General features: G+C 41.5%; 1 protein-coding gene across 1 annotated transcript in view; it reads right to left on the bottom strand.

Annotated features, from left to right (window-relative positions):
- The window catches only part of NLK (nemo like kinase), a 132,545-nt gene extending 120,306 nt beyond the window's left edge, over positions 1-12,239 (bottom strand). Inside the window, exon 1 of the mRNA XM_044004975.1 lies at positions 11,146-12,239. Coding sequence (XP_043860910.1) covers positions 11,146-11,603 — 458 coding nt within the window. The 5' untranslated portion in view covers positions 11,604-12,239. The remainder of the gene's footprint in view (positions 1-11,145) is intronic.
- Between the last annotated feature and the right edge of the window lie 328 nt (positions 12,240-12,567).

Below are 12,567 nucleotides of genomic sequence, written 5' to 3'. Positions count from 1 at the left end.
CCTGCCCCAAGTAGGTCCTTGCCATAGCCTAAGGTTAAGTGATAGGGGCCTGTATGAGGGCAGTGGCGAAAGAGACAGGACTTGGGCAACAGAGTGGCTATAGCTCGGTAGAGTCACAGATGATGGCGGGAGCCTGTGTGACTGGCAGGATGGTGGTGTCCACAAGAGTAATAGGACTAATTCAGAAAAAGGAAGAGCCTGGGAAGAAAAGGTGATGAGATGTTTTGCACATGTTGAGTTCAGGACATCTATGTGACATGCAGTTCAAGATGTTCAGCAGTCCAGCAAGATGCCAATTACATTTCTGGAAAGAGTTTCACAGTCAGGATTATCCAAAAATTAATAAATCTCCTCCATTCCAATTTATGTCTGAGACTGCTACTTGTCATTTCTTGTATTCCTTTGTTCTCACGCACATTCTTCTCCTCTCTGAAAGCTTTTCACAGCCACATTTCTTAAAATAAGAGGGGAAAAATACAAGAATTGGGAAAGACCGATAGAAATTTAAATTTATTGCCCTCAGAATTACATTTCTGAATTATTACTGTCAGGTTCTAGGCATCATACCTTTACTCAGCATGCAGTTCAGTAGCTAACATGAATACATGTTTAAACCTGGTGTGCTTCAGGAAGAAGCTGTCAATGGGAGTCATATGTCCGTGTAACCCTTCTAGAAACAAACCACCACGAACCCCATTTATTTTAGCCATGTTTTAGACTGTAACTAAAATAAAAGTAGACTCGGTTTAAGAAGATTTAAACAGCAGCATTTATTATGACCAAAGACTTAGAAATCAGAAGAGGCCTCAGGGGTCATCTAGTTCAACTCCTTCATTTTGCAAACAAGTAAGTGAGGTGAAGAGACTTGCCCAAGGTCACACAGTTAATTAGTGGCAATTCCAGGACTGGAACCCAGGCCTTCAAATTCCACCAATATTAACTGGTCATCTTGACTAACCGAACGATGACAAAGATGGCCAAGACATAGTTTGAGACACTAACACAGTGCCTGGGCTATAGTTAGCTTTTTTAAAATGCCTTCTCCACCAATCTTATATTCACAACAGGGGATTCAAACCCACCCTGTGTGCCTGTGGCTCATTCTGAATGGGAGTGATACATGTCAACTTTTGCAAATCAGGTGTATTACTGAGCATAGTCCAAATTTTTTATTTATGTCACTAAATTCTCAACCCTAAGAATATCCATACAGGCTCCAATCAGGTAGTTGGGGGAGGAGGAGGTTATAGGTAGAAAAGAATGGAAAAAGAAGCCTGTGTCTTGAGGTGCATTAACTTCTAAGTGCAAGGAGACAATAACCCAAATTTGTACCCTTTGGGTACTTAGGGATATATAAGATAACAAAGAGAAATAGTCACCAGGTTTATTCCCAATCACTGCCATCCGTGCAAATCTGCAGCTCTGCATGGTCACGATACATTAAGAAATTAACAGGGAAGAAAAACAACCTGTTTAAACTGGTGGGGTCATTTTATTCATATACAGAAGCAAGAAGAGAGCTTGGCGATGTAGGTCAAAGACTGACAAAAAGTGATTTTAACTTTACTTGTAGGATACAAGTTTCCTCCCCTCACCAATCCTTCCTCTAGCTGAGACCAAGGGTTTTTTAGGTCAAGCCAGGCAAAAACAAAACAAAAAAACAACCAAAAAACTCCCCCAAAACAACAAGTTCCCTTGTAAGGAGTTTGCTGATGACCCCGTGGAGTCATCTACTTCTTGGGTTGAAAGGAAAACAGGGAACTTTAGACAACAAAACCCACAACAATGACAAAGGGAAGGAAAAATCAATTGGGGACATCTGATCTAATTGGAAAGGGAGGCAAACACTGAGAACCAGCTTCCAATTTTGCTCTCTGCTACTTCACACAATCGGGGCCCTCAAAAATAAAGGAAATATCCTGTATCAGTCAGGTTAGATGATTTCTGGATTAAAAAAAAAATTTAACTTGCACAGCAGAGACATCTGATCAAGTTCCCCCATCTCTGCCATAAATTAATGTCTAAGTCAAAATCTTCTACACACAAACCTCTAAACTGAAAAAGTCAATATTCACTAAAAAAATATGAAAGAATTAAAAGAATGTGTTTCAGATAAACCAAAGTTGGCCTTACCTATGAGGTAAACTCAGTGGTTAAGCACCTACATAACGATTTGCCAAACTTAAAGTAAACATTAAATATGTTACGGCCCATTTTCAGAGAAGTACCCATATGTAAATAGGCAGAAGAACCCTGCCCAAGTTCAGACAAAATCTCCTCTCTGCACTTGGGTGGGGCACCTAAAAGAAAAAAAAAATTCAGAATCAGTTTACTAAAGTAAGCACTCTATCCAAAATCTTCTCCTCTGATTTCACTATGAAGAAAACAGACAAAAAATTACCAATTTTTAAATAAAAGTTTAAAAATATTTCTGAAAATACATAAAGTAAGCAAGTAATTTCACCTTGATACTAACAAGGTAAACCAATCCATTTGTGCTTCTCCACAAATGAACTGTAGCTTATACAGTATTTGTGTTTATTCTCTCCTAATTAAGAAACCTTTTATAAGAGAAATTAAATCTCTTGAATGAGTCACATTTAAAACTAGAACCCAAATTTTAGGAATATATAGAAAATATCTGAAAAGGAAATATTCTAACTCTTGAAAACCCCTAATTTCAGAATTAGGAAAATCCAAATTCTGAATCATTCCTCTGAATCATATTACAAGGTACACAGAGGCTACAATTTCAAAAAAGATAAAGGAGTTACTTTATTAAACTATGCCTGCACCAAGACATACAAGGATCACGACCAAGACAAAAGAGATTCATTGATTTCTTTTGCTTCCTTCCACTTTCCCAAGGAAATGATACTTTCCACATCCACAGCAAGTTTCAGCAACAAGACAAAAGCTGGGGATTTTCAGGGGGGTACTCTGTGAACGTGCCAAACATAGCAGAGTGGGATTTAACACACTGGTGACTTTTTCACAAAAATCTTCTCATCACCTCACTGTGGACTATTCCTTCCTTGATGGCCTCTCTTCCCTTAACATCCACTAGAACCTTGTTTTTCTCCTCTTTTTATCTTTTCTTCCTTCTGCTTCCTGAGCCCTCTGCTTGGCCCTCTCCTCTGCTCCTCTCTGGGAGTTCATTCATTCATGTCTTTAAACTCATCATTATACTGAATGATGACTAACACCAGTCTTGACTTAACAAATTGAGCTCCATCTCCAAATTTTCAACTACCTACTAAACATTTCTTCTTGGCAGTCAGTCCCACAATTACCTGAAATGCTACATATCTGAAACCATTGAACATCTTGCAAAAGACTCTCCTCCTGACTTCCCTATCTCAGTTAATAAAACCAATATTCTTCCAGTAATTTGAACTTGAAACCACTGGTTCCTTACCTTTACTGTCCAGTCATTCGCCAGTGATGTTTATTTTTCAAAATGTTTCCAGTATACATGCCTTCTTCCCACCGATACTACTCTGATGTATCTCTTCATGTCTGGATTACTGCAATTTCCACCTAGCAGTTTCTACGCATGCTGCTCCTTCCTTCTCCCCACCATTTGGGACGCTTCTAGCAGACTGAATCCTCCTAAAACTATGCTCCTCTCACAAATGCTCACAAATCAAGGATGGCTTATTACTGCTCACTCAATCCCTACCTCTTCTCCCCAGCTTTCTAGGACCTTGAGAAGCTGACTCCCAATCTTATTTAATAATTACTTTCACCATGAACCCTCTCTGCCAGTCAAACTTTGTGTGTCCACACCACTGCTTTTGCTGTTTCTTCCCAGGTGGGCTGTCTCCTATCTATTAAAATCCTGGCTTTCCCTTCTCCATGAAACTCACTCTGAACCCAATTCTGGCACCTGACATGATGCACTGTATTGCTACTTAAAGGTCTGGCCTGTTAATCTTGTCTCTGACTAAAACGCAACCTACCAGAAAAGCAGGGAGCAACTTCTTCTGCCACCTTGAGAATTTGGAATAATGCTTGGCCCCATAGTGGGTCCCTTTGCTGAATGATAGTTCTTGAAATATGTCAAAACAGAACTATGTTCTCACACTTTAACAGGTCAGATTTGATAGAATCAATCTTTCTGGTTAAACAAATACATTCAAATACATATGTGAAACTGAGCCTAAAGGGCAATGATCGATGTCAAGATATCGCTGTACTCCTCACACATTACAACCCCTAACTGTTAAATGTCAATGGCAAACTACTTCCTCAGAATCTCTTTTGGAATGCCCAAATACCAGCCTTTAAAGGTCTCCTGATTGAATACCTCAGCTAGAGTCACTGGGCCTGGTCCATCATGATTTGTCTCATGTCCACTGACAGACAGCATTGCAACTTTTGCCTGGAGCACCCTCTGAGTTTCCCCAAAGCTAGAACAGGATCAAACTGACAAGCTATTTTGGTTAGGCAATCATTGCTCATCTGAATTAGATGTCCGAGACAACAAAGAACTCACTGGAGTATAATAGATGTGCGAGGAATTATAATAAGTAAATCCCGATCACAATCCTATAATGTGAAAAGGGCCTCCACCCAATGCCTCTTTCTGTTCAAAGGCTGGATGACAAATGGAAAAGTTTCTGTCCAGACAATAAGTCACCATATTTCCCTCACCACAACAAAAGCAAGACATTAAGGAAACATGTTGTATAGACATATACAGCCTCCACAGGGACGTCTCAGGCTGGTAAATAGCATTCCCATTCTATTCCCCATCCCAAACAAATAGAAATCCTGATGCTGCCACTAGTAAAGGAAAACCCTAACATCCCATTAGGGTGCTGGCCCTTACACTGAGATGGGAACGCATCCAGAGGTGGGTTTTTTAAGGAAAAAATAACATTTGATTTGAGCTTTGTTAAAAGTTTTTTCATAATTTTGTTGAACAAAAAAGGCTTTTCTTTTTTTCAGTGCAGTACTTTTTCCCTGCAGGGTGGAGTAGATTTAAGCTCTTTTCTTTTGAATTCAACAACTGGGCCCATCTCACTCCACGAAGCAGGACCAACTCTTAAGTGACTCCCAGCACTCCAGACCCCACAGCTTCCATCAGGAAGACATTCATAAGACACATCATCCCCTCCACCTGCTTTCTTTTCTGAGGAACATTCTTTGCTTTCTCTGTTTCACTTGATTTATTTAAAAAAAAAAAAGGCTTTTTCATGGTAAGAGGTGGATGGATGAGTGGTTAGAGTTGGTCTTGGAGCCAGGAAGATCTGAGTTCAAATTCAGCTCCCCAGGCAAGTCCCTTAACCTCCCAGCGCTTCATGAACTGGAGTATAGGCAACTCTAAGACTAGACATTGCAGAGAACATCTGGCCTGCTCTGGTAGAGGGGATTTCCTAACCTGGGAGCAAACTTGTAGGTATAGTCCCTCTCCCTACAGTGAAAATGAACAACACAGACTCACACATTCCCAATCCAATCTCATACAGTGGCTAGAAAAGCTACCATTTTTCCCATAGCTCAGGTTCTGTTTCTTCTAATTGATGTTTTTCACATTGATGACCCACAATGAGACGGTAACTCTTAATCTTTGCCAAGAGTGGAGAAACTATTTCATACTGCAGATTCTTCACCTGAAAAAATATATGTAACAAAAATGACTTTGGTACCACCTTCTCTGATGCCAATCCTTCCCATGATTCTTTTAAAGCATATGCCAAAGGTATTCCACAATCTACCAAATTAAGGGTTGTAATTCAGAAGGAGGGTAAAAAGAACAGGGGAATGTCTGCACCTGTTTTCCCAGGGAGATGTGTGGATTAAACAATCACCTCCCTACATATGAGATCATTAAATAATAGATTACTCATCTGGCTAAGAGTCACATTTCCACTCTTTACCAAATTCTTCATTTCACACTTCTGCATCCAAACAAAATGAAAAATGGATTTTCATCAGTATTAAGCTTTATAGAAAGAGAAGTTCTTTCTTCATTTCTGTTGCTTTGAAATGGATATATTAACTTACCAGTACATGAACACCCAATCTTCCCAAATGATGCAGTGTGGGGCAGCAGAAAGCCAGGATTTGAAGCCATGAGATGCTGACCCCAGGCTGCTTAGTTGCCCCCACGGCTCCACCTTTCCGGGCCTCAGTTTCCTCATGGTGACAGATTGTGCAATGAGGGAGTGGGACTAGATCACCTCTAAGTTTATGACATATAATTCTAAATGTTAGCATTGATAACACCTGCTAAGTCCATTTATTTTTAAAAATAATAAAGTGGAGGGAAGGGGACATACAACACTTTCCTCTTTCATACAAGCAAAGCATGATGGACTGTAATGAATCATGGAGTCAGAGGACCTCGTTTCCAGTCCTACTTACATTTATTACCTGTGTGACCTCTGGTAAATTATTTAACCTCTCTGGTCTTCAGTTGTCTTGTCTGTAAAACACAGGGGTGGGAACTGAAGAGGCTCTCCACCCTAGATTTCTTCAAGTTCTATATCCTCAGATGCAGCTAAAATCCAGTCATCCTGGTCCTTATTTCATGTTCCACAAAGCAATGCCCTCCTCACGTCATCCAAGAAAATCAAAAAGAATCCCCCTAGCATATTTAAATCTAAGCTCCAAAACACATGGAGTCCCTACTTTTATTAATGCTAAATATGACAACAACACAGAAAGCCATTTCTCTGCTCACTAATAAACACAAGTCTGACTTGGCAATTCCAAGTATTTAAAGGGTTTTGACAAGTTTTGCTTGCTAAAGGTATCAGAACCATAAACTGCAAGTTCCAACTTTACTTTGGGTTAATTCTAGTGAATTTCAGGGTCCCTGTTCTCACTTAGACAGCTCAAATCAAAATGAAATATGAATAGGCTGCCTCCCCCAGACTCATTTTCATTTAAGCATTAGCAGGTGTCAGTCTGCTCCAGTCTCTGGTTAGCTGCTGAGCTGTCCCTGGCTGTAACAGGACTCAAAGCTCTCATTTTCTCTTCCAAAAAAAAAAAAGTTTTCTCAGCTTCCACTAATCCTCTAAAGTACGAATTTCATTTAGTTCCTGAGTCTTTTTTCTGAGGCTGTCTAATATTCAAAGAAAAAATGCAAATATTTTCTTCTGCAGCACATATAAATTAGAGTCAAAATTACTGATTTACGTCAAGTTCACTAAGTCAATGACTGAAGTTTTGTTTGCTATGAAAATATATGGATGGGGAATGGGGGTGGAGAAATAAAGTCCAGTCAAGGAAGGCTGCATCATATACATCTGATGATACACACTCCCACCATGCACTGAATGCACCGTGGCTATACACACTCCACAGCCATATGACCAAATAAACTGGAAACCCTTAGCTGCAAATAAACAATAGAGGGCAGCTGTTAATGAAACCTTAATTGAACTGCCAAGTCAGCATCTCTCCCAGCAAGCTGATAGGAGACTCACTACCTTTATAAAACTGTCCCACACTGCTAAGTTATTCCACTAGTTAAACTTAGCAGCAAGATAAATTAAGTCAGGTACACTAAATTATTCAGTGATAAATCCAAATGGTAAAGCGAAGCATCACATCTACAAATATCTCTCCCAGTCTACAAGGAAGAATAATGAAATATCCTTCCAAATTACATACAGCTTTTTGGGTCATCAATTAGTGCCACCCAGTACAGTGCTGTAAGACAGAAATGGTTTCCTACTGATATGTTGTCAGAACGGCAATACTTGCAACCACATGACTACATAAACTACATAAAGATATGTATCTAAGTGCATCTAGAATTCCACATTCACAACTGTTAAACCCAAATTTTTCCTTCTCAAGTGGCTTATTTTATTAACTGGTGTCTGTCTTTTGCCTTTGTCATTCATAATCAAATATATTCCAGCCTCCCACTCTATTAAGCCTGCTTTTGTAACAAAGTTTAAAAAAAAATTTCAAAAAAATCCCATCAAGTCTGACAGTATATGCAGGATGCTATACCCATAGTCTCCCACCTTAACACCATGGGGAGATAAGCACATTTTCTCAACTCCTCTTGGAGATCAAGCCTCATCCTTACAATTAGACAGCTTTGTGTTTCATTTTATTGTTCTAAGTCTTTGTGTATACTGTTCTGGTTCTGCTCAGTTCACTCTACATCAGTTCATATAAGTCTTCCTGTCATATTAAAAATCTGCATTATTTCCAACAGAATAAAATATCCCTTTGGTAAATATCTTTATATTCCGGTTCAACAGTTTTGGAAAACAGTTCAGTTCCAGTTTGAATTGGTTCATTAGCTATGCTTATAAAACATACTTTAGTTCAGTTAGCTGTTCAGTTTTTTTGTTTTTGTTTTTAAAGACTAGCAAAGTCTGGTTCATGTTTCAGAAAACGAGCACAGTTCCTTCTGGCTGTTGGTTCAGTTTGGTTCAAAGAGCATTTTAATAATCTTATTTAGGTCACACAGGAGTTAAATACTAAAGCTGATCAAAAAGAATTCAGACAGCAAATCTTTAATATGCAACTTATAAAAATAGAAAATGCATTTGCATACTAAAAAAACACAAACACCTGGAATGCTCCCTTTCTTTCCACACCAAGATCTTGTGTTTCACCTGCAACATCTGATCAAAACACATAAAACAGCACACACAAGAACTTGTTTGGTTGAAGAAAAGACAGGAACCTGACTAGCAGAGATCAATTAAACAACGAGCAAAACTGTGTGTTAAAAGAAAACCAACTAGAGTTTAGCACTGAGCTAGCTACTTCAGAGAGGGAAACAAAAACCTAAGATGTGGTCCTTTATCTATTATCTTACAATCTAGTTGGGGGGCGGGAGGGGGGGGGGATCAAAACTAACACAGAAGAAACAGAACAAACAATAAAAGACAGCTCACACAATACTTTTGTCCTAAATCATGTAGTATAGAGAAATACCCCACAAATTTGGTGAAAGATTTCAAAAAGAATTCAAGCCTATTTTTTCCTCACATTATGTGGAACTTTCTAATTTCATATTATCATTATTTTACATTTCCTTACTAAAATGTTTCAATAAAAGTTTGGCTCTACAAATGCCAAAGTCTGCCATCTCTTTCCTCTTCCTCTCAGAATTCTCAGATGGATCTGAGATCTTCCTGATGAGGGCATTCCCTCCAAAAATTAAGCCCCAGAATCAGCTGCATCACCAGAAGGTCACACCTGTCACTGTAAGGGAATGCCTGTCCATGTCCTTCCACAATCCCATCACAAGGGCTTGCCCCAGGTCATGAGGGTCTGCCTTCACTTTATCTGGAGGCTAGTAAAGGGCTATCCAACCATCTAGCCATCCGTCCATCTATCCATCTATAATCCTTTGCTTTGGTCTTTTTTGCTCGCACATTTCTTCCCTTCCATTTATAATCCTTTGCACGGTCTTTTTTGCTCACACATTTCTTCCCCTCCTTATTTTTCCCATACCTACTCTACAACGTTGGCATTTTCTTGAAGTAATATCACTTTTGACATCTGTTTGGGTTATATGTAAAGCATAATGAATAATGCTGTGATCCATCTCTTTCTATCTTTGTTATCTACCACGCAGGAAAGGTAGCAGCCCCAACTAGGGAAACCCCAATACGCTGTCATTCTTTTTATTTAACGGGCAGACTTCCGAGTGTTCCCAACCTTTTGGTGCAGAGGCTACTTTTCACTTTCTTGAAGCCTTGAATCCTTGGGGATGAGGAGCTGAAAATGAAATGGCAAAGCAGAGCAGGACATTCCCCCAGCTGCTGCCTTTCTCCCTAGCAGTCCCAGAAAACCTGAGAGCCCCCATCTCGGAGTTATTCAGATGGAGCTTCAGGATGGACAGGAGAGTCTGATCTCTGGGATAGGACCCCCCCTGGTTTTAAAGAGATGAATCAGATCTTGCTTGAAAGCACAGAGGAAAAAATCTGAACTAATAAGCCATGATTGCCAGAGACAATGCAGAAAAACACATTTATGCTAATCACAGGATCATCATGAGAAAGAATGAAGGAAGCCTTTGGAGAGGGGTTGGGTTGGGATAGATGGGTGGAGGCAATCCATTCAAGTGGCAGAAAAAACGCAATATTAACAGGAATCGTTTCTGCATGTATAAGAACACTGATTCTTGTAAAGGACAGCCTAACCCCTGAAATGTTTTCCCGTCTACTCCATTATTGTTGTTAGAAATAGAGTTCTACATTGTTAAATATTGATGCTTTTATCGCAAGACTGTGTCTTAACCTTCCAAAGAAGACAAAACAAACTAAAATGTTGCTTTCCAAAAGTCTCTCTGCTCTTGTGAAACATTCAGTAAGTAGAGGAATTTCGTCTGTTTTAAAAGAATACTTAATCTCTTCACTATTCAAACTGCCAAGGGTTGAGAGTAACTTAACTGACCCCTGAATGACACTCAAACCTTACAACGAATGTGAACCACTACTTATCTATATTCTACCAATGAAACTTTTAACATCCTAAGTGAGAAACTATGTGATGCTTCATCACTAAAAGACCATTAATGCTCTAACAGGTTTCCAAACATGGCCTGACTACAGTAGCCTCATGGGTCTAAAATAAGCCAGTCAAGAAAATATGCTTAAGCGGGCCGAACTTTTCCTCTTCTGAGGAATCTAAAGCTGTTGAAAATGATCCAGTTGGAGACAGCCATGAACTCTACCGGCAAAAGCCCTCGATGGGTCATGAAAGAGGGGCTTTGATAGGGATGAATGGGAGTGGGAAGTTATTATGTAAAAAAGCAGGCTAAGTGAGGATAAGATGCTAGCATGAGGTACATGCTCAGCTTGGGATGGCTGTGGTACTTGCAAAGCCTGGGCAAACGATGGGAAATTCTGACCCCAGCAGATGTGATCTTCCAAGGTCTTCGAGGAGAGACATACTCAATCCATTCTTGCATTTTCTATCCATTTGGTTGCTTCCTAAGACACTAAGCCAAGCCTCCAACGCCGCCCTTGAGCAAGACTGCCACCCCATTGGTTCCTAGGCCTAGGCCTACCTCGAGGGCTGCACACTGAGCAGTGTGGCCAGACTCAGTGGCCACGGGCAGTGTACATGCCGAAGACCATGTGTACCTTCTCGCTGGTTGTGCCCAACGACGACAGCTGAAAGAAAAATGAGTCGCGCGTTTCTTTTCATACTCACCAGACGACGCCAAAGGCTCCGTATCCAATAGGTCTGTCCGGCTCAATGTCCAGTTGCTGCTGTGGATGGTGTGAGTGCTGATGATGGTGCGCTTTAACTGCAGCTGCTGCTGCAGCCTGTACCTGAGCTGGGGCCGTGGCAGCTGGTCCAGGGGCCTGACCTGGTGCCGGTGATGGGAAATATGGCTGTTGTTGCCCGGGGTTTAGCATGGCGGCAGCCGCCGCGGCCGCAGCAGCCGCGGCAGCCGCTGAAGAGGTATGCTGCTGCACAGGGTGGACAGCGGCAGCTGAGCCGGGATGAAGATGGTGTTGAGGGTGGTGGTGGTGAAGGTGTGGAGGAGGAAGGTGTGGAAGGTGGTGGTGATGGTGATGGTGGTGACCTGCCGCTGCCGCCGCAGATGTGCCACCATTGTAAGCCGCCATCATTTTTGCGTTGGCTGCCGTGCCACAAAGAGACATTAAAAAATGCCCTTTGATTTGAAAACAAATTGGGTCAAGCTGTCATTTGGCCATTTAAAAATGAAGAACACCACTCCACCTTAAAAAACATAGAGCTTAACTGGCTTTATGTCTTCATCAATCAATCCAAACAATTTAGAGGATCTTGGTGTTTTCTTTTCCTTTGTGGGTGTGTTGCAAAAAAATAGAAACAAAAGCAAAACAAAAAGAAAAAGAAAAAGGGGCCCCTTCCCCCCAGGATTCCTGCCACAATTGAGTACTAAAACTCCATTATTAACATTTTGGGGGAGCCCACTAACTTTGAATGTAAGAATAGAAGCCAAATCTCCTGCCCCCCCAGAACCACTCACACAAAAAGACCCAGGTAACACACCACCCTTGGAAACCTGTAAGTAAGGTGGCTTCACCTACCCCTTCCATTCCCACATCCTTTTCTGAACACCTTTCCAACTCCTCAAAAATAAAATCTTCACTCCACCTTCTCTCCCCCCCCACCACACACACAAAATGATTTTTTAAGATGGGGGGGGAAATCAGAGAACGAAGCCCCCCCCCCCTGGACCCCTCGGGCCTTCTTCCTACATCTCCCCTTCCTCTTCAGTTAGGTGGACTGGGAGGGGAAGGGAGGGGAAGGGAGGGGAGGATGGGGATGGGGGCGGGGGGGGGGGGTGGCTAAACTTTCCCTGGGCAGGATGAGCCAGGGAATGTGGGAAGGTGGCAAGGAAGGGGGAGGGAGAGAGAGAGAGAGTGAGGGGGAGAGGAGGAGACAGGGAAGGAGACAAGGAGAGAAAAAGAAGGGGGAAAGTGAAGAGAAGGAGAAGGAGGAGGAAGATGAGGAGGAGGAAGAACAGGAGAAGGGGGAGGAGGAGGAGGAGGGAATGGAAGGTGGGGGGGTGGGAAGGAGGGGAGATGGGCAGCGCTCGCTGCTCGCTCGATCCGGCGCCCAGGCAGAGGGAACCGCCCC

The sequence above is a fragment of the Dromiciops gliroides genome, chromosome 4, assembly GCF_019393635.1.
Source record: "Dromiciops gliroides isolate mDroGli1 chromosome 4, mDroGli1.pri, whole genome shotgun sequence".
Taxonomy (NCBI): domain Eukaryota; kingdom Metazoa; phylum Chordata; class Mammalia; order Microbiotheria; family Microbiotheriidae; genus Dromiciops; species Dromiciops gliroides.
Note: the sequence above shows the minus strand (reverse complement) of the source record. Positions and strands in the feature narration are given on the sequence as shown.